Source organism: Pan paniscus, chromosome 20 (genome assembly GCF_029289425.2).
Source record: "Pan paniscus chromosome 20, NHGRI_mPanPan1-v2.0_pri, whole genome shotgun sequence".
In the NCBI taxonomy this organism is placed as follows: domain Eukaryota; kingdom Metazoa; phylum Chordata; class Mammalia; order Primates; family Hominidae; genus Pan; species Pan paniscus.
In genome coordinates this window covers 55,237,820-55,259,034 of record NC_073269.2, presented here as the reverse complement: position 1 = coordinate 55,259,034, position 21,215 = coordinate 55,237,820, and the positions used below count along the sequence as shown (strand labels likewise).

General features: G+C 54.5%; 1 protein-coding gene across 2 annotated transcripts in view; it reads right to left on the bottom strand.

Annotated features, from left to right (window-relative positions):
* The window catches only part of PPFIA3 (PTPRF interacting protein alpha 3), a 31,458-nt gene that overhangs the window by 6,907 nt on the left and 3,336 nt on the right, over positions 1 to 21,215 (bottom strand). For both annotated transcript variants that reach the window (XM_003814310.6, XM_008966928.5), the window contains exons 2-21: positions 15,980 to 16,234; positions 15,625 to 15,726; positions 15,081 to 15,245; positions 14,640 to 14,714; positions 14,027 to 14,101; positions 13,495 to 13,716; positions 10,938 to 11,084; positions 10,714 to 10,848; positions 10,227 to 10,310; positions 9,940 to 10,071; positions 9,404 to 9,466; positions 9,190 to 9,269; positions 8,183 to 8,327; positions 7,195 to 7,382; positions 5,693 to 5,915; positions 4,292 to 4,455; positions 4,035 to 4,162; positions 2,628 to 2,721; positions 1,998 to 2,079; positions 1,117 to 1,317 (exon numbers count right to left, since the gene is read on the bottom strand). In XM_003814310.6, coding sequence (XP_003814358.1) covers positions 1,117 to 1,317; positions 1,998 to 2,079; positions 2,628 to 2,721; positions 4,035 to 4,162; positions 4,292 to 4,455; positions 5,693 to 5,915; positions 7,195 to 7,382; positions 8,183 to 8,327; positions 9,190 to 9,269; positions 9,404 to 9,466; positions 9,940 to 10,071; positions 10,227 to 10,310; positions 10,714 to 10,848; positions 10,938 to 11,084; positions 13,495 to 13,716; positions 14,027 to 14,101; positions 14,640 to 14,714; positions 15,081 to 15,245; positions 15,625 to 15,726; positions 15,980 to 16,219 — 2,745 coding nt within the window. In that variant the 5' untranslated portion in view covers positions 16,220 to 16,234. The remainder of the gene's footprint in view (positions 1 to 1,116; positions 1,318 to 1,997; positions 2,080 to 2,627; positions 2,722 to 4,034; positions 4,163 to 4,291; positions 4,456 to 5,692; positions 5,916 to 7,194; positions 7,383 to 8,182; positions 8,328 to 9,189; positions 9,270 to 9,403; positions 9,467 to 9,939; positions 10,072 to 10,226; positions 10,311 to 10,713; positions 10,849 to 10,937; positions 11,085 to 13,494; positions 13,717 to 14,026; positions 14,102 to 14,639; positions 14,715 to 15,080; positions 15,246 to 15,624; positions 15,727 to 15,979; positions 16,235 to 21,215) is intronic.

The following is a 21,215-nucleotide window of genomic DNA, read 5'->3' as shown; positions in this document are numbered from 1 at the left end:
TGAACCCAGGAGGCAGAGGTTGCAGTGAGCCGAGGTTGCACCATTGCACTCCAGCCTTGGCGACAAAGCAAGACTCCATCTCAAAAAAATAAAATAAAAATAAAAAATAAAATATTGTATAAAATTCTTTTTAGGCATGTGTATGAGATGCATATGAAACATAAATGAATTTCATGTTTAGGCTTGGCTCCCATCCCCAAGATATTTCATTTATATGCAAATATTCAAAAAAAACTTTTTAAAATCAGAAATTCTAAACACTTCTGGTCCCACGTATTTCAAGTAAGGGACACTCAACCTGTACTCCCCACTCCCCCCCCCACACCCCACACACACAACAGAGCAAGTACAGCAAAAGTTTGAGAATCGCTGAACTGGGTACACATGATTTTCTGTATGTTTGAAATGTCTCGTAATCAAAAGTTGGAACGAGGGCCAGGCGTAGGGGCTCACGCCTGTAATCTCAACACTTTGGGAGGCCGAGGAGGGCGGATCACCTGAGGTCGGGAGTTCAAGACCAGTCTGGCCAACATGTCAAAACCCTGTCTCTACTAAAAATACAAAAATTAACTGGGCGTAGTGGCGGGCGCCTGTAATCCCAGCTACTCAGGAGGCTGAGACAGGAGAATGGCTTGAACCCTGGAGGCAGGGGTTGCAGTGAGCGGAGATTGCGCCATTGCACTCCAGCCTGGACAACAAGAGCGAAACTCTGTCTCCAAAAAAAAAAAAAAAAAAAAAAAAGGAAAGAAAAGATAATTAGAAGGCAATAAATGCTATGGGGAAAATTAGAAGGTGCTGATATGCCGGAATGATGGGGAAACTCGTTTAGCTGACAAGTTAAGGAAAACTTCTTAGAGGTGGTGACATTTGAGTGGGACAGCAAATGCCGAGGAGAGGGAGAGAGTCAGGGAAGGAGGTGGCCTGGACCCCTCCTGGAGTACCACAGGGACGGACCACAAGCCAAGTTAGGAGTGGAGGGGAGGCTGAGGGGGGTAAAAGCCAATGAGAAGCAGGGTCGTGGGACAGGGGAGTGAGCAGGCCCAGGATTGGCTAGACTGAGGGCAAGAGGCGGGGCTCTGAGGAAGCGAAGGCTGGAATTGGCCGCCGGACACTCACAGTGCGGGAGGAGGCGGGGGCTGAGGGCGAGGTGAGCGAGACCATCTCCTGGATGGCGAGGCGTAGCTTGAGTCGGTGCAGCGGGTTGCTGATGCCGATCTCGCGCTGGATCTCCGTGTCTGACAGGTTGGCCATGATGGCACCGCTCTTGACATTGGCCCGGCAGGCGGCAACATACCAGGCAGGCATGCCCACCCACAGCTGCAGCGGACGGACAGAGGGGACAGAGGGGCAGAGGAGGAGAAAACCGGAGAGATGGGGGAACAGGGAGGTGGGGAAAGGCAAGGGGGGTGGGGAGCGAAACAGAGACGTGGGAAAGTTCGCAAGGAGAAGAAACAGGACAAGGAAAAGAGACGTGGACGAGATGAGGGAGAGTCCGAGGGAGACAAATAGGGAGAGAAACGGGGGGGGGGGTGGCGGGGGGTGGGGAAGAGGGAGAGGGAGAGAGAGAGAAAGAAAGAAAGAAATAGAGAGAGAGAAATAGAGGGTGGGGAGAGACAGGAAGCCGGAGACAGGGAGACATCGGCAGGGCGATCGAAGACATGAGGAGAAATATGGGGAATGACAAAAGCGTGGTCAGAGATGGGAATGGTGCCGAAAAATAGAGACAGAGAATCCAGAAAGAGAGAGTAGAGAGAACGACAGGACACCATGACCCAGGTGGGCAAGGCCAGAGTGGCAGGGGCAGAAGGAGAAGGAGAAAGAAACTGTTTAGGTGAACAGGAAGCCCGAGCCCTCCTGGGTCCTCACCTGCCAGGCCCATGGCCACCCCCACCTCTGGGCTAGAAGCAGGGTGCGCCAGGAGGACCAGGCAGCCCCTACCAGTGGGGCTGTCAGAGGGGTTGGGGACCAACAGTCAGGGCATTTCTGGGCCCCAGTACCTCCAGCCAGGACACCACGGTGGGCCCGTCCCAGGCAGCAAAAGGTAGGCCCTGGCGGCAGGCCTCCTCCAGGAGTTCATGCCTGTAAGGGTGAAGGGGCCAGGATAGAAGCTGTCAGGGGTGGAGACCCCCTGCTCTGTGGATGGCCCCCATCAGCACACACACACACACACACACATGCACACACGCACACGCACCTTTTATGAATGTACAAAACACGGCAGAAGGTCAAAAAATACATGTGAATCTGTAAATCCTCTCCCCCCAACCCCTATCAAAAGAGAGAACAAAATAAGAAAAACAAAAGAAACAAAAAATATAATATAAATGTAAAAAATACAAAAAAAATTTTAAAAAAAAGAAAGAAAAAATAAAAACTCTAGGAGCTCCTGGGTTTCCAGGCAAGCAAGTTCAGGATCACGGACACCTCCTCCCAGCATTGAATTCCCATTTCTGTTCACCACCACCACCGCTGCACACACACACTCACACACACACCCTCACACACACACCCTCACACACATACCCTCACACACACTCATACACACATACACGCACTCACACACACCCTCACACACTCTCACACACATTCACATACACACACACACGCTCACACTCACACACACTCACTTCCTCTTGTTCCTTCGGTCCTTGTCTCCTGGGCCTGTCAGCTTGGCTAGCCCCAGAGGGTCAGTGGCCAGTGTCTCATCTGAGGGTGTTCCAGCTGGAGGCAGGGAGGGGTCGAAATTTGGAAAATCTCAAGGGGGAGGCAGAATCTTTCATGCTGGAGGTGATGAGGAAAATGCCGGAAAGGCAGAGGCCCTGAGGGAGTAGTGAGTGAGGGCACATCGAGGAAGTGATAAAGGCAGACAAGCACCCATGAATTGGAGTCATCCCCAAAATACGGCTGGATGCACTGGGATGCCCTTGGTAAGGTGGCAGTTGTATGCTGGTAAATGCCTAACAACCGGCTCCTTGGGGAGGCAGAAGGGAATCCCTGATTTGTAGCATTTGCCCATTTCCATGGTGTAAATAATCCCACCATGGCCAATTTCAAGCTACCAGTGTGATGTCAGCCAATTCCTGAAATAGCGGATCTCCTGAGCCAGTGCCAGCGGGCTCCAGCACACCACAGGAAGGTGCCCTGCTTTGAGGATGCCCCACCCTCTTCCTCTGTTTAAAAAATAGGTGGCTGGGCACGGTGGCTCACACCTGTAATCCCAGCACTTTGGGAGGCTGAGGCAGGCAGATCACAAGGTCAGGAGATCAAGACCATCCTGGCTAACACGGTGAAACCCCGTCTCTACTGAAAATACAAAAAGTTAGCCGGGCGTGGTGGTGGGCGCCTGTAGTCCCAGCTACTGGGGAGGCTGAGGCAGGAGAATGGCGTGAACCTGGGAGGCGGAGCTTGCAGTGAGCCGAGATAGCACCACTGCACTCCAGCCTGGGCGACAGAGCAAGACTCCGTCTCCAAAAAAAAAAAAAAAGGTAAATGAGTCTGTAATCCCAGCACTTTGGGAGGCCGAGGTGGGTGGATCATCTGAGGTCAGGAGTTCAAGACCAGCCTGGCCAACATGGGGAAACCCTATCTCTACTAAAAATACAAAAAAATTAGCCAGGCATAGTGGCGGGTGCCTATAGTCCCAGCTGCTCAAGCGGCCGAGGCAGGAGAATCGCTTGAACCCAGGAGGTGGAGGTTCCAGTGAGCCAAGATCGTGCCACTGCACTCCAGCCTGGGTGACAGAGTGAAACTCCATCTCAAAACAACAACAACAAAAACCAAAAAACAACAAAAAAATAAGTAAAGGAAATAAATTCCTTTACCTACCCAGTCACCCAAGCAGGCCCCAGAGTGCCCTTTCCTTTTCCCTCCTCCTCCCGCCTACCTTGGCAAGCTGTGTTCCTTCCAAATTCTAAATAAATCACCAAATGAATGAAGACATGAATGGATGTCAAATGAACATACAAAGAAGAAAGAAAGGGAGGGAGGAAGGGAGGAAGGAACAAAGGAGGGAAGGGTTAGAGTGAGGTACTCACCCAGAGAAGAGCTGTCCCGGCCTGGGGGTCCCATTCGTCCCTTCTCTTTCTTGCCAAAGAGACGGCCTATGGATGACTTGATGCTCTTCTTCTTGGGGGCTTTGTGCAGAGAATCTGGGGTGCCCTCACTGGGAAAACAGGAGAGAATGAGAGCATATGCTTGCTGAGATGCCCCCTCTCCTCCCAAGTCCTTGTCCACCCCCTTCTCATCTTCCCAAGCCAGCTTCTCCCTGTCCCTATCCCTTGTCCCTGCTGACCTTCCCCGTGGGGGTCCCCCATCTTCCAGGGACCCCGCCTGCAGTGCCAAGGCCTGGGTCATTCTCTCAAGACGGGCAGAGCGGGGAGTGGGTGGTGGGGTGTCTCCTGGGATGGCTGGCCCCTCCCCTCGTGGAGCTCCAGCTTCCTCCTTAGAGACATGATTCTGAGGACAGAGGGCATAGATGCTGGATTGAGTTCAAAGAGTCATGTCGGGGGCTCCTTATTAACTGAGATGTCTACTAAGGGGTGTGTGCGGTGACCCTGGTTTAGAACACAGTATACGAAGGTAGTCTAGCTCAAGTCAGGGTGAGTTGCAGAAACTTTTTTTTTTTTTTTTGAGATGGAGTTTCACTCTTGTGGCCCAGGCTGGAGTGCAATGGCACAATCTCGGCTCACTGCAACCTCTGCCTCCCAGGTTCAAGAGATTCTCCTGCCTCAGCCTCCCAAGTAGCTGAGATTAAAGGCATGCGCCACCATGCCCGGGTAATTTTTTTTTTTTTTTTGAGACAGAGTCTAGCTCTGTCGCCAGGCTGGAGTGCAGTGGCACGATCTCAGCTCACTGCAACCTCTGCCTCCCGGGTTTAAGCGATTCTTTAGCCTCAGCCTCCCAAGAAGCTGGGACTACAGGCCCACACCACCATACATGGATAATTTTGTATTTTTAGTAGAGATGGGGTTTCACCATGTTGGTCAGGCCTCAAAGAAAGCTAATGAGTTACAGGTTCTGGAAGCAGGAAAGCTGAATTTAAGGGAGTAAAATAGGGCCAATATCTCTTTGCCTCCCTCAAAGGTCAATTCTGAGGATCTAATTTGTAGTTCTCCAATGCATGTTGTCACAGAAACTTTTTTTTTTTTTTGAGACACAGTTTCACTCTGTCTCCCAGGTTGGAGTGCAGTGGCACAATTTCAACTCACTGCAAACTCTGCCTCTTGGGTTCAATTGATTCTCCTGCATCAGCCTCCCGAGTAACTGGAATTACAGGCACGTGCCACCAGGCCAGGCTAATTTTTGTATTTTTAGTAGAGGTGGGGGTTTCACCATGTTGGCCAGGTGGGTCTCGAACTCCTGACCTCAAGTGATCTGCCCACCTTGGCCTCCCGAAGTGCTGGGATTACAGGCGGGAGCCACCGCACCCAGCCAGAAACTTTTTAAAATCCTATGCAGAAACTTGACGCATGAGAAATAAAAGTAGACCAGATCTGACTAAAGTGAAAGTTAGGGTTCAAGATCCCAGTGACTCAGCCTCCCCTTTGCCCTTTGAGTTTGAACCTTTAGGGAAAGCTGAGGTTGCTTTGGAAAACCACTGGTGTGAGGGGTTATTGTTGCTGTACACTGGGGAGCCCTGCTTCTGACCTCTCCCCATCCCCCTACTAGGCTGGGGAGACTTCAGAGCACTCACAGCCTTGTCGGTGCCCTCACGGGCAGGGCTAGGGGGTGCCAGGCGGGGTGTTGAGTGGCCAGAGCTGGGAGGGGAGGGGCTGGCAAGGGTAGAGGTGGTGAGGGAGGGGGGCAGGGAGCAGCTGCTGCGGTAGCGGCCCAACGAGTCCAAGCCAGAGCTGGACACCCGGCTCTCCAGCTCCTCTGCCCTCTGTTCTGTTGTCTCCTTCTCCTCTTGGATCAGCCTGAGGAGGGAAATAGGGGAAACTGGGTGAGGGGCCGCAGCAGACAGCTGGAGAGGGAATCTGGGAGCACAATGGGCCAGAAAGGCCTGGTGGGGCAATGGGAATTCTGGGGACGGTGCAATGACGTCAGAGGACTTTGGTGGGTTTCTGAAGGCCTTCCAGGCTCAAGGAGAGTCAAGGGGTCCTGAGAGTCTCAGGAAGTCATTGCAGGATTAGGGCTATCAAGGTGATCGGGGTTTGTATCAGGGTGGCCCTGATGATAGTCAAGGGGTTTGGAAAATCATGAAGGGATTACTATGGACAAAAGGTCAAGTTCAAGGTGGCCTGTAAGAGCAAGGTCATAATAGGAGCATTGTGAGATCAGGGACTCAGGCCAATCTAGGATCTGGGAAGGGCATGGAGTCATTTGGTATGGAAGGTGGTGGTCATGGTATATTTGCCGAAGGCTCATGGGGAGTACATTATAAGAGAATTGCTGAATATGGCCATTGCTGGTGAATCAGGGTAGACTTTACATCACTGGGGGCTTCTTAATAAGTTGGGGACTTTTTTTTTTTTTTTTTTTTTTTTGACATGGAGTCTCGCTCTGTAGCCCAGGCTGGAGTGCATGGCACTATCTCGGCTCACTGCAAGCTCCGCCTCCTGGGTTCATGCCATTCTCCTGCCTCAGCCTCCTGAGTAGCTGGGACTACGGGCGCCTGCCACCATGCCTGGCTAATTTTTTGCATTTTTAGTAGAGACAGGGTTTCACCATGTTAGCCAGGATGGTCTCTATCTCCTGACCTCATGATCCGCTGGCCTCAGCCTCCCAAAGTGCTGGGATTACAGGCGTGAGCCACTGTGCCCAGCCTGGAGTTGAAGTTTTTGATTAGCGTGTTAGGATGAGATTCTTGGTGTTTGAGGTTGGGAACCTTGTGTTGTCTTGAGATTCCTAGGGTAGTGGGAGACTCTGGGCACTGGTTATGTGAAACCACAAAATCGATGGCGTAATGGAAGATTCTTGATGCATCAAGAGGAACTGGGCTATTTGGGGATGCAGGCTTTGGTGTGTTGGGGAATGGTGAGTACTGGCTGGGGGGTATATGTGTAGGTAGCACATAGAAGACTTCTGAGTGTATCCTAGGGGATGCCTGGACAGCGGAGTGAGTGTTGGGCTGGAAGAATTCCTTGTGGATGGTGTAAGAGGAGACGGACTCAGGCTTTCAGGCCTCCAGAGCCAGAAGGGCTGTGGAGTCAGCTCCGGCAGGGCAGGGCAGGCCAGGGCGGGGCCAGGGCTCACTTGATCTCCTTGTTGATGGCCTCCAGCTGTTCCTGAAGCATGATGGCCAGCGTCTGCACGTCAGCCTGCCCACTGGGGGACAGCAGCTCAGCCCCAAACATCCCCTCTGCCTCCTCCTCATCGGAGCCGTCCAGTTCCCCAGGGAATGGGGGTGGTATGGAGCCCGCAGGGGCAGACCGCTCCCAATCCTATCCCTGTGTGGGGACAGAGGGACATTAGGTGGCTGGGGGCCGAGGTTGGCACTGGGTCTTGGCTCATGATCCTGACTTGCCCGACCTCACTGATGCTTTTCCCAGCCCAGCTTTATTTTTTTTATTTTATTTATTTTTTCTTGAGACAGAGTCTCATTCTGTCGCCCAGGCTGGAGTGCAGTGGCGCAATCTCGGGTTACGCTTCCCAGGTTCGAACGATTCTTCTGCCTCAGTCTCCTGAGTAGCTGGGATTACAGGCGCCTGCTACCACGCCCGGCTAATTTTTGCATTTTTAGTAGCAATGCCATTTTGGCAAGGCTGCTGTCGAACTCCTGACCTCAAGTGATCTGCCTGCCTCGGCGCCAGCAAGTGTTGGGATTACAGGCATGGGCCACCCTGCCCGGCCTCCAACTTCCTCTCTTGACAGGTCCCTGTTCTTGATCCCTCCCCAAATCCTCTCCAAGCCACACCCACACCCATGACTCCACCCCCGCCCCTGATTCCCATGACTCAGCTGGCTCCTGTTCCTCACCTAACCCCACCTACTCTGGGATTCTACACACCCCTCCCTGTCCCATCATTACTCTCAGGTTCTCACCAGGTGGCAGGACATCCACAGGAGGAGACATCCAGGCAAGAGGGTTGCAGGGAAGGAGAGAAGAAAGGGTGAGTGGGTGAGTCCAAGAGATCCTGCCTCTCAAGCCAGCTTCCTCCCGGAGCCCCACAGATTTAGTTCCACTTCCTACAGCTGCCCGCCCAAGCCCTGCTCAGTCCAGGACCCAGAGGCAGCTGCTGACCTTGGAGGGCTCCTCCTTGACCCCTGACCAGCGGCCCCTCTTGCCTGCCCGACCACTGCCAGCCACATAGGGATCCAGGTGGGCACCAGAAGGTAAAGTGGGTGCCTGAGAGTAACGGAGCTCCAGGGCACTGCCAGGGAGAGACCTGTGGGCATGAGGAAAGCAGTCAGAGACCAAGGGGTCAGGAAAAGAGCACAGAGGTAAGGGTCACAGAGACAGACCTAGGGCCAAGGGTCCTGAAGTCAAGGTCAAGGGGCCAGGCCTGGTGGCTCAAGCCTGTAATCCCAGCACTTTGGGAGGCTGAGGTGGGCAGATAACTTGAGGTCAGGAGTTCGAGACCAGGCCAACCTAGTGAAGCCCTGTCTCTACTAAAAATAAAAAAATTAGCTGCATGTGGTGGTGGGCTCCTGTAATCCCTGCCACTCTAGAGGCTGAGGCAGGAGAATCACTTGAACCGGGGAGGCGGAGGTTGCAGTGAGCTGAGATCATGCCACTGCACTCTAGCCCGGGCAGCAGAGTGAGACTCTGTCTCAAAAGAAAGAAAAAACAAATAAATAAAGTCAGGGTAAAAAACCAGAGTGGGCTGAGCACAGTGGCTCACACCTGTAATCCCAGCACTTTGGGAGGCCGAGGGGGGAGGATCACTTGAGGCCTGGGGTTCCAGACCAGCCTGGCCAACATGGCAAAAACCCGTGTCTACTAAAACTACAAAAATTAGCCGGCTGTGGTGGTGCACGCCTGTAGTCCCAGCTACTCGGGAGGCTGAGGCACGAGAATCGCTTGAACTCAGGAGGTGGAGGTTGCAGTGAGCCGGAATCGTGCCACTGCATTCCAGCCTGGGCGACAGAGTGAGACTCTGTCTCAAAACAAACAAACAAACAAACAAAAAACAAAAACAGAGGGGTCAGAAGTCTCAGGAGGACAGGAAGTGGGGATCAGAAGGGAGGAGCTTGGCGCTTGGCCAACGGGGCTCCATGGTGGGGGCAGGGCAGAAGGGCTGCTGTCACCTGGAGTAGGAGGATGGTGGCCTCCCCCGCAGCTGGTCGATCTCCATCTGCATCCGCTCCATTTCGGCCAAGAGCTGCTCCTGGGGGCCGGTGTTGGAGGTGTCGGGTTAGAATCTGCTCCGCCCAGGAGGAACAGCCCCTGCCAGACTTGCAGACCCTAGCCTCAGCAACCACTGCCCCAACATCCTCCTCCTGTCCCCTCAGGGCCCCCTACCTTGTTTAGCAGCAACTCATCCTGAAGCTTCTTCATGTTGGCTATCTCCTCGCTCAGAGAGTTCTGTGGAGACAGAGGTGAAGTGAGGGAGTGAGGCCTGAGGGGCCACGCCCGTGGGGCTGCAGGCAGCTCCCAGTGCACACAGACAGGCCTGAGGGGACCCAGGAGGAATGAGATGGACACAAGTGGTGAGTTTCGGGGGAGCAGGGGCAACGATGTTTCTGGGGAGAGAAGCCCCGGGATGCGACGTCCTGTGCAATCTCAGAGGGTTCAGGGTTTGGAGACCCATGGGGTTGGAGGCTTTGGGAAAAGTCAAGGACTCGAGGCATGGGTGCCCCAGAATTCGGCTCTTGGAACGTCTAGAATAGGTGAAAAAGCGGTCTGGGCAATAGAGCAGAGAAGGCTGCCCAACTCAGGATGCCGGGGTTTAGGGAGGCCTCCGATAACAGATCTGAGGGAAAGGCCTGGGGCCCCAGGATTCCAGCAAGAGGTAGTCCCGGAATTCCGCGTCCCGCAGTCCTGTATGGGGGGCGCACCTTCTCCTCCAGCGCCCCCATGCGCTCCTTGAGGTGAAGCTGTAAGCGCTCGTTGGACTCGCTCAGCAGCTTGTCCACTGTCTCGGACAGCCGCTTATTGTGGTCATCGTTCATCTTCTCCCGCTGCCGGGCCTGCGCAAAGCAGAGCGGGGCGGGTGTGTTAAGCCCACCCTGCCCAGACCACGGCCCTTCCTCTAAGCCCCGCCCCCGGGCCCAGCCCAGCCTCCTTATTAAGCTCCGCCCCAGCCTCGAAGCCCCACTCTCTGTGCAGTCTTCCGCCCCCTCACCCGCTGCAGCTCTTGATTCTTCTCTTCCAGCTGGGCCTCCAGCTGCCGAAGCCGCTCCTCAAAATTCCCATGACGTTCCTCGGCCTAGGAGATGGAACCCATGGCGTGTGACTTAGCCTTCCATGATCAGTCAGGCTCCCAGCCCCACCTCCTCCAAGGCTGAGCGCCAGGCTCCTCCCCTGCACCTTTGAGTCAGGCCCCGCCCCTGCGCCTAGTCCACTTTTTCAGGACCTGTTCCTTCCCTCTCAGGTTCCAGGCCACCGGTCCTTTCAGTCTAGGCTAGAGAACCCCGCTCCCATCCGTCCCCCGCGCAAACCTCCAGGCCCTCCCCATTCCAAGTCCTGTCCCTTTCCCAGCCCCTAGGCCCCACCCTTTCCCCCAAATCCGGGGTTCTGACCTCGCTCCTACCCCTCCAGATTCACGGCCCCGCCTCCTCTAGGCCCCACCCCTTCCCCACGCAAGGCCCCGACCCGAGTCCTCCCCGCACCTTGTTGAGCGCCGCCACGCGCTGCGCCAGCTGCGCCTCTATCTCGGGCAAGGTCTCCGCTTTCTGCAGCGTCTGCTGCAGCTTCTGCTTGGCGTCGTCCAACCACTCGGCCAGCTGACGGCTCTTCTCTTCACTCTGGGGGAGGGAGAGGCAGGGGGAGGGGACGGGCTGGGTCACTTGGGCCCCGGCACCGCCCCCATCTCCCCTCCCGGCCGCGCCCCCACCTGCCGATACAGCGACTCCTTGCTAGCTAACTCGTTCTCCAGTTTGTCGTTGGCGTCGTGCAGAGACGTGGCCTCCCGCTGGGCGCTCAGGTAGCGCTTCTCCAGTGTTGTAATCCGCTCCTCCATATCTTCCCGCTGCGCCAGCGCCTGCGGAGGTAGCAAAGGGCCCCGTGGACCGCGAGCCCCTGGGGGAGAGGACGGGGCACCCCCTTGTTCCCTGGGAAACAAAGTGCCCTGACATGGGAGTCAGAATGGTGGTGTCACACCCTCTAAGAGCTCCCAGGACTAGCCCATCTTAAGTCCCTGCCACCTACCTGCGAGTTAAAATGGTGATGCTACACCTCCCATGAGCTTATAGGACACTACAGGCTCAGATCCTCCAGGTGCAGAGGATCTGAGGCCTGTGGGATGTGAAGTCTCCACTCCAGCCCTCTCCTCAAAACCCAGGCCTTGGATTTCTCACTAATTTCTGGCATAGAGCAGACTTAGAATCAAACAGCAAGTGTCCTGGGGTCTCATGGGAAATAAGGATCCCTTCTACCTAGAAGGCAACACCTCTCAAGAGCTACCAGGGTACCAGAGGCTTAGAACCCCAAAAGAAGTGCTTCAAGTTCTTATGGGAGATGGACCCTCATCTGGTAGCCCACGTGGTGGGGCTACATTTCCCAATAGCCCCTGCGGCTATCCAGGCTTAAAATCCCAGATGAAGGTTCTCTCTCTCTCTTTCTTTCTTTCTTTTTTTTTTTTTTTTTTTGAGAGAGAGTCTTGCTCTGTCACCCAGGCTAGAGTGCAGTGGTGCGATCTCGGCTCACTGCAACCTCCACCTCCTGGGTTCAAACGATTCTCCTGCCTCAACCTCTCAAGTAGCTGGGATTACAGGCACCCGCTGCCATGCCTGGCTAACTTTTGTATTTTCAGTAGAGACGGGGGTTTCACGATGTTGGCCAGGCTAGTCTTGAACTCCTGACCTCAGGTGATCTGCCTGCCTTGGTCTCCCAAAGTGCTGGGATTACAGGCGTGAGCAACCAGCACTCTGGCTGGAGTGCAGTGGTACGGATCTCGGCTTACTGCAACTTCCACCTCCCAAGCTCAAGTGATTCTTATGCCTCAACTTTTTTTTTTTTTTTTTTTTTTTTCGAGACGGAGTCTCGCTCTGTTGCCCGGGCTGGAGTGCAGTGGCACTATCTCGGCTCACTGCAAGCTCCGCCTCCCGGGTTCACGCCATTCTCCTGCCTCAGCCTCCCGAGTAGCTGGGACTACGGGCGCCTGACATCACGCCCGGCTAAATTTTTGTATTTTTAGTGGAGACGGGGTTTCACTGAGTTAGCCAGGATGGTCTCGATCTCCTGACCTCGTGATCCGCCCGCCTCGGCCTCCCAAAGTGCTGGGATTACAGGCGTGAACCACCGCACCTGGCATGCCTCAGCCTCTCTAGTGGCTGGGACTAAAGGCACCCACCACCACGCCCGGCTAATTTTTTTTTTAAGTAGTGACGGGGTCTCGCTATGTTGCCCAGGCTAGTCCTAGTGCTCACTCTTCTTTCTCATCCACTGCCTTCAAGAATCCAGGTCCACATTTCCCAGCAGCTCCCTGGGGTCACTGGGATTAGGATAAAGCGGCCTAAGCCAGAAAGGGGTGAAATACCCACAAAACATTCCATTTAGAGGCTGGACGCAGTGGCTCACACCTGTAATCCCAGCACTTTGGGCCGAGGCGAGCTGATCACTTGAGGTCAGGAGTTCGAGACCAGCCTGGCCAATATGGTGAAACCCCATTTCTACTGAAGATACAAAAAAAAAAAAAAAAAAAAAATTAGCCAGGTGTGGTGGTGCACACCTGTAGTCCCAGCTACTAGGGAGGCTGAGGCAGGAGAATCGCTTGAACCTGGGAGGCAGAGGTTGCAGTGAGCCGAGATCCCGACACTGCACTCCAGCCTGGGCGACACAGCTAGACTCCATCTCAAAAAAAAAAAAAAAAAAAAAAAAAAAAAGAGGCTGGGTGCGGTGGCTCACTACTGTAATCCCAACACTTTGGGAGGCCGAGGTGGGCGGATCAAGAGTTCAAGACTAGCCTGGCCAACATAGTGAAACCCCATCTCTACTAAAAATACAAAAAAAAAAAAAAAAATTAGCGGTGCATGGTGGCAGGTGCCTGTAGTTCTAGCTACTTGGGAGGCTGAGGCAGGAGAATCTCTTGAACCCGGGAGGCAGAGGTGGCAGTAAGCCAAGATCACACCACTGCACTCCAGCCTGGGCGACACAGCCAGACTCTGCCTCACAAAAGAAAAAAAAAAATCCATTTAGAGGCACCAGAGAAGGACCCAAAGTTAGGTAACAAAGTAATTACGAGCAGTTATGGAGCGCCTACTCTGTGCCACAGGCTCACCCTCTGATGAGAATCATACATTTCCTTTCACAGGTGGGAAAACTGAATCTCAAAGAGGAGTCACCCAACCTGTGGACTGAATCGAGGTTCCGCCATTCATGAGCAATGCGCGAGGGAGAGCTCTACGGGAAGGCGAGGGACCCAGGGCAGCCCGCCTCCCTGGGGGCCTCACCTCCTTGAGGTCGCGCTGCAGCTTGGAGTTGGCTTCCTCTGCCTTGCCCAGCTCACGGTGCGCGGTGCCCAACTCCTCCTCCAGCTGGCTCATCTGACGGCACAGCACCGCCAGGCGCTCCCGCAGCTGGCACACCTCGGCGCGCTGCCGCTCCAGGGCCTCCTCCAGCTCTGCTGTGCGCCGGTTGGAATCCCCGCCAGGACCCAGGCCATTGGCAAGAGTCTGGAGTGAGGGAAGGAAGGGACAAGATCCCAGAGTGTCTCCGGAGACACAGAGGAAATCCAAGGAGAAAGTCAATCAGCTGAAAGTAGATCAAAGATCAATAAGGATCATGCTGGTCAGAGTCCACGGGGGTCAGTGAAGGAGGTCAGAGAAGTTCGCTAGGTGACCTGAATCAGAGGTCCAAGCTCTGTGACACTCTTACAGGTGCAGCCGTCTTAGGGCCAGTGAGGATGATACCAAACGTTACAAACACTATCACAAAGTCAGGGAGTTGAATGGAGCTCACGGAGAGGGGACTTCCATGTCTCACCTGCCCATCCCCATCCTTGCCCGGCTCTTCCAGCCCTGACCGCCGCCTAGACAGCTGTTCTCGAAGGTTCAGAGTCTGGAAGTGTGAAAGGGGAATCAGAGCACAGGGGCTCCCTGAACCCCCAGCTCTAGTTCTCACTGGCATTGGCCCTCTAAGGGGATAGGCGGCCCCATATGAGATGCCTCCGGTCGTGCTGGGGCCATGCCTACCCCACGGTTTACCCTTAGGCTCCCTCCCTCCTTATATCCCTCCTTAGCTGCCACCACGGAGGGCGTCTACCCTTACTCTTCCCCTTAGCCTCCTGGACAAAGTTTCCGCTTTTGCCCCGCTTTTCCCCATTCAGTCACTTCCTCCTTAGTCCCAGCCTGAGCCCCAGCCCCTGGTTCTATCCTTAATCTCATTCTCACTGGGAGATTCTCCCCGTAGCCCTGCGCAATGCGTGCCCACTTAGGAACCCCACCGGTTTCTCTCCATAGTCCAACCCCATAGCTTGTCTGCCCTAGTCCTGCCCCAATAGATTCTCTCTGGAACCCACCCAACCGGCTCCGCCCCATGGGCAGCCCCTTAGCCCCTCCCCTTGGATTCAAATTCTCTGTCTTGGCCACACCCACACCTCCTGATTGCTCAGTTCCAGCTCCTCCTCGAGCACTGCCACGCGCTCCAGCGCCATCCGCAGCCGCTCCCGGACCTGGGGATCGGGGCAGGGCAACAGTCAGCTGGAGACCAGATCCAGTTTAGGACAGTTGCCCCTGGTCCAGAACACCCCTGGGACGGATCCGATGGGCAGCTTTGGGGCTCCTGTCTCCATAACGGGTATGCAGCCGCAACCAGCTATCCAATCTGCCCCATCCACTGGTAGCCCCCATCCTGGTTTATTTTTCTGCTATCAAGCAGTCAGGTCCCAGTCTATGTATCCTGTCCCAATCAATCACAGTCAACATTCTTCCAACTCAGAACATCCCCAACCAATCACGGCCAGAATCTCTCCCACTCAGAACAGCCCCAGTCAACTATGGGTTTACATTCTCCACCCCTGCTCTTCTAATTCTCATACCTTCTCATCCAGGGCCTTGTGGTGCTCGAAGAGAGACTTTAGAGCTTTGAGCACTTCTACCTCCGAGGAGACCCCACCCGGGGACTGGGCCTGGCGCTTCACCACGGTCATGCGCAGTGACCTCTCGTGCCTGGACACCAGGCACTCCAGGTGTTCCAGGAGCAGCTGCAAGCACACGGCATGGGGTCAAGGAAAAGAGGCAAGGGAAAAGGGGCAGATTTGAGAAAAAGGGTGACAGGTAGGGCGGACACATGGAGGAAAAGATGGAGCCATATAAAGGAGCACCGAGACAGGTCAGGAAAAGAGAGGAGGTCGGGGTCAAGGAAGCGGTGGTACAGAAAAGAGAAAAGTTATGGAGACAGGGAGGAAGGAGTGGCACCAGAGTGGGAGACCAGCCAGGAAGTGGGAGCAGGGAAGAGGAGAAGACAGAAAGGCGAGATGGGGAAAAAAAATAGGTCACGCTGCAACACTGAGAGGCCCCGCCCCCCACTTCAACACCACGAGGCCCCGCCCCCACTTAGGCCCCGCCCTCAACACCCCTCACCCGCGTGTTGTTCCGTTCCGCCTTCAGCTCTGCAATCTCTTCCTCCCTCTCCAGCAGCTGCTCCCGACATAAGTTCAGCTCCTTCGTCAGAGCTGCAAACTCCTGTCCAGACATTGGCAGGATCGGGACATTCGGCTCAATCCTTTCCCTGTCTCCTTCATTCACTGGGACTGGAAGTTTGAAGGTCCCGCCCTCCCTGCTAAGTCCCGCTGTCCCTTGCCACTCAGGCCCCGCCCATTAACGGCAAGCCTCGCCCAGACTCCTCCCTTCCAGGCGCCAAGCCCGGCCCCTTCCGGACCGCCTTCTTCCCCCCGAGGCCCCGCCCCCTCAGGCCCCGCCCCTGTCCCGCCCAGACCTGGGGCAGCGCGATGCTGAGCTGGCGCTGCAGCGAGTCCTTCTCGTGGCCGAGCTCGCGCAGCCGCAGCTGCGCTGTAGCCAACCCGTCCTGTGCCTCGCGCAGCGTCTCCAGCAGGCGCTCGCGCTCCGTGAGCATCGTGACCATGAGGCGCTCCAGCTCCCCGCCCGCCTCGTCCGGGCCCAGCGCCGAGCCCCGCCGGCCATCCTCGCTGATGGTGGGCATCACCTCGCACATCATGGCGGCGGTGCGGGCCTGCGGGGCGGGGAGGGCAAGGAACAGACCGGCCTTGTCAAGGCACAACAGAGAAACTGAGGCACAGGCACTCGGATACCACGTAGGGGAAATAGTTGGGGGCAAACCAAGCACTGCGCAGAAGAAACTGAGGCCCAGGCACTGTGATCATGACACTGGGAAACAGGCACCGCCACCCTGTCACTCCACCGGGCAAACCAAAGATTGGCCACCAGGTGCTGCCAGGGGAAACTGAGGCCTATTCTTTTTTTTTTTTTTTAACAGGGTCTCACTCTGTCACCCAGGCTGGAGTTCAGTGGCGCGATCACGGCCCACTGCAGCCTGAACGACCCAGACTCGAGCAGTCCTCCCAACTCAGCCTCCTGAGTAGCTGCGACTACAGGCACACACCAGCATACCTGGCTAATTTTTTTCTTTTCTTTTCTTTTCTTTTCCTTTCCCTACTTTCTATCTTTTTTTTTTTTTTTTTTTTTTTAGCTGGAGTGATCTGTCACCGAGGCTGGAGTGCAGTGATGCGATCTCGGCTCACTGCAGCCTCCACCTCCCGGGTCCAGGTTCAAGCAATTCTCCTCCCTCAGCCTCCCGAGTAGCTGGGATTACAGGAACCCGCCACCATGCCCAGCTAATTTTTGTATTTTTAGTAGAGACAGGGTTTCACCATGTTGGCTAGGCTGGTCTTGAATTCCTGACCTCGTGATCTGCCTGCCTTGGCCTCCCAAAGTGCTGGGATTACAGACATGAGCCACCGCGCCTGACCTTTTTTTTTTTTTTTTTTTTTTGTGGAGATGAGGTCTCACTCCTGGACTCAAGGGATCCTCCTGCCTCAGCATCCCAAAGTATGCCACTGTGCCTGTGCCATTGCTCTTAGGAAAACAGTCCTGGCTACCTGGGTGAGAGGATTTGGGAAAACTGAGGTCAGACTCCAACAGACACTGGCAGCAAACCTAAGCCTAGCCCACTCAAAGGAACCAAAGCTGGCCGACCCTGGTATCATATGAGTGAATGTGGAGAAAATCAGTGTCTACCTATTCTGGCTCTACTGAGAATCCCCCTCAACCCACTGCATGGGTAGGAAAACTGAGGCCCAGACCAGAACCATGCCTTAAGAAGGCCACAGGGCCAAGGGACCCAGGATTAGGTCACTAGGATGTGGTTACCTGTATAATGTCACAGGGTTGGTCTCACCTACTAGCCAGCCCAACTCCTGCCTCCGTCAATTTCCCAGAAATCTGGACCCCGGCTCCCTAAGAATCTAAAGACCTACTCCATTTGGGAAAAGAAAAAAAAAAAAAAAGCAAGGCCAGGACTGGGCGCAGTGGCTCATGCCTGTAATCCCAGCACTTTGGGAGGCCGAGATGGGCAGATCACTTGAGGTCAGGAGTTCAAGACCAGGCTGTGCAACATGGTGACCCCCGTCTCTACTAAAAATACAAAAAAAAATTAGCCGGGCATGGTGGCATGCGCCTGTAGTCCCAGCCACTGGGGAGGCTGAGGCACAAGAATCGCTTGAACCCGGGAGGTGGAGGTTAGAGTGAGCCGAGATAGCACCACTGAACTCCAGCCTGGGCAACAGTCTGAGATTCCATTTCAAAAAAAAAAAAAACAACAACACAGTAACGGCCGGGCAAGGTGGCCCACTCATGTAATCCCAGCACTTTGGGAGGCTGAGGCTGGCGGATCACGAGGTCAAGAGATTGAGCCCAGCCTGGCCAACATGGTGAAACCCCATCTCTACTAAAAATACAAAAATTAGCTTGCGTGGTGGCACGCACCTGTAGTCCCAGCTACTCGGGAGGCTGAGGCAGGAGAATCGCTTGAACCCGGGAGGCAGAGGTTGCGGTGAGCCAAGATCGTGCCACTGCACTCCAGCTTGGCGATATAGAGAGACCCAGTCTCAAAAAACAAAAAACAAAAACAAAAACAAAAAATATACCAGTATGGCCAGGACCATGCTTGTCACTTCTTCACCCTCTTCACGACCCAGAAGTCCAAGAACTAGCTCCCGCCTCCCTCAGGTCACAGGAGTCTAAGACCCAGTCCGTTTCGTCTCTCAGACCCCAGGAGCCTGCGCCTCCAGCCCCCACCTCCCCATTCCCAGGAGTCGGAGACCGCACCCCTCTCCTCCCCTAAGAGACAACAGTCTGGGCTCTCAGCTTCCTCGCTCAGACCCAGAAGTCCCAGGCTTCAGGCTCCTCCTCCCCCAGGCCCCTGGGTGCACAGCTCCTCCTCCAGGACCCAGGAGTTCTGGGACGCTCCCACCAACCCCAGCCCCAGCCCTCTTGAAGCTATACCCAAGGGCGGGGGACAAGGAAGGGGCGGGGTTTCTGGGGCGGGAAGCCTGGACTTGGGTCCCTAGAGCCAGGGGCAGGGCGGAGATGAAGCCAGGCCCCCTGAACCGCTCCCTCCACACACATCAGGTCCGACGGGTCCAGCTGGCCCGGCCGAAAGCAGGAGGGACTTTCACTCAGTTCCTTCTTTTCCTTCTCTCCCTGCGGGCAACGCATAACCGGTTCTGAGCGTGGATAATTCCCAGCCCCGCCCAATATGCGGACTGTGTCCACAGCCTGGGAATGGGGCCTTGGACTTCTGTGAGGAGAGGAGGGCCTGAGGGCCGTGGGCCCTGGGAGAGGAGGCAGCTGGGTTCCTGTCCCCTTGGGTGTTTGAAGTGGTGCATCTGAGAATCTAGGCAGGCGAATCCCAGCACTCAGAGGAAAGATTCAGGAAAACGATTCTAAGAGGGCAAGCCAGCCATAGGCAAAAAACCAACATGATCTCTATTTTTTTTTTTGAGACGGAGTCTCACTCTATCGCCCAGGCTGGAGTGCGCTGGCGCGATCTCGGCTCACTGCAACCTCTGCCTCCCGGGTTCAAGCGATTCTCCTGCCTCAGCTTCCCAAGTAACTGCGACTACAGGCTCGTGCCGCCACGCCCGGCTAATTATTTTTTGTATGTTTAGTAGAGACGGGTTTCACCATGTTAGCCAGGATGAGCTCAATCTCCTGACCTCGTGATCCACCCGCCTCGGCCTCCCAAAGTGCTGAGATTATAGGCATGAGCCACCGCGCCCAGCCCCAACATGATATCTAAAACCAGCAACCCACTCTGACGATGCAACGCAGATGTTTTGGGGAGGCTGTTCCAGAGCCTTAAATTGACCGAGAAGGAAATAAAAAACACAGCAAGGCTGGACATAGAACCTAGAAGGTTACTACACACAGTACAGGGTGGGGAATAGACTTACGCTTCCACGCTTTCAATGGCTTGGGGTAAGAACCGCTCATAGGCCTAAGTAGAGTAATCTAGAACTAAGTTCTGAAGCCTATAATCTAGAACCAGCCAAGAGCAACCCAATAACTTAGTGTCCAGGTCACCCCAGAACCCCACATACATAATGACACCCATTAATATACCTAATGCAACACATGTCAGCAGATAAAATCTAGAACTCAGAGCCTGCTAGGGATGAAGGTATAACACAGAATATAGCAGGGGGCCAGGCGCAGTGGCTCATGCCTGTAATCCCAGCACTATGGGAGGCCAAGGTGGGAGGATCACTCGAGCCCAGGGGTTTGAGACCAGCCTGGGAAACATGGTGAAACCCTGTCTCTACAAAAAAATACAAAAATTAACCAGTCTCATAACCTGGTCTCAAAATAAATAAATAAATAGATTTTTAAAAATTTAATTACATTTTTAAAGAAGAATATAGCAGGAGTCACATCCTTGGTTTTATCATGTGTCTAAGAGTTTGCTTGGAACTTACAAGTGTCTATAGGGCGGGGAGGGGGAGGGATCAAAAGGATGCATGTTGAGAATTGAGCATTTCCTGGAATAAAGACTGAGGCTGGCAAAGGAGGGGGGCTGTTCTGGATATAAGGACATTTCTAGGCTGAAGGCTCCAGAAGAAGAGAGAGCCTAGAACAAGCTTAGAATGCCAAAGTGGCAGATGGAGGAGAAAACCCACGATCCACCAGGGGACAAGTTCTAAACTAAGGCTGCACTGGGGAAATAATGACAGAAAATGAATGGGCCTAGAACCTAGAACCGGGGGAAGGAAAACATTATGTAGAACACTTCACTGGGAATCTTTTACATTTAAGAACATGAGGCCGGGTGTGGTGGTTCACGCCTGTAATCCCAGCATTTTGGGAGGCTGAGCCCAGGGGATCATTTGAGGTCAGGATTTCGAGACCAGCCTAGCCAACATGGTGAAACCCCATCTCTACTAAAAACACAAAAATTAGCCAGGCATGGTGGTACACACCTGTAATCCCAGCTCCTCAAGGGGCTGAGGCAGGAGAATTTGCTTGAACACGGGAGGCGGAGGTTGCAGTGAGCCGGGATTGCGTCACTGCACTCTGGCCTGGGCAACAGAGTGAGACTCGATCTCAAAAAAAAAAAGAATGTGAAATTAGGGCCAGGCACAGTGGCTCATGCTTGTAATTCCAGCACTTTGGAAGGCCAAGGTGAGAGGATCGCCTCAGTAACATAATGAGATCCAATGTCTAAACAACGATAACAGGCCGGGCGTGGTGGCTCACACCTGTAATCCCAGCACTTTGGGAGGCAGGAGGGGGATCACTTGAGGTCAGGAGTTCGAGACCAGCCTGGCCAACATGGCAAAACCCTGTCTCTATTAAAAATACAAAAAAAATTAGCCAGGCGTGGTGGCATGTGCCTGTAGTCCCAGCTATTTGGGAGGCTGAGGCAGGAGAATTGCTTGAACCCGGGAGGCAGAGGTTGCAGTGAGCGGAGATCATACCACTGCACTCCAGCCTGGGTGACAGAGTGAGACTCCGTCTCAAAAATAACATAAAAACTAAACAACAGGCCGGGCGTGGTGGCTCCTGCCTGTAATCCCAACACTTTGGGAGGCAGAGGCAGGTGGATCACGAGGTTAACAGATAGAGACCATCCTGGCTAACACGGTGATACCCTGTCTCTACAAAAAATTAGCCGGGCGTGGTGGTGGGCGCCTGTT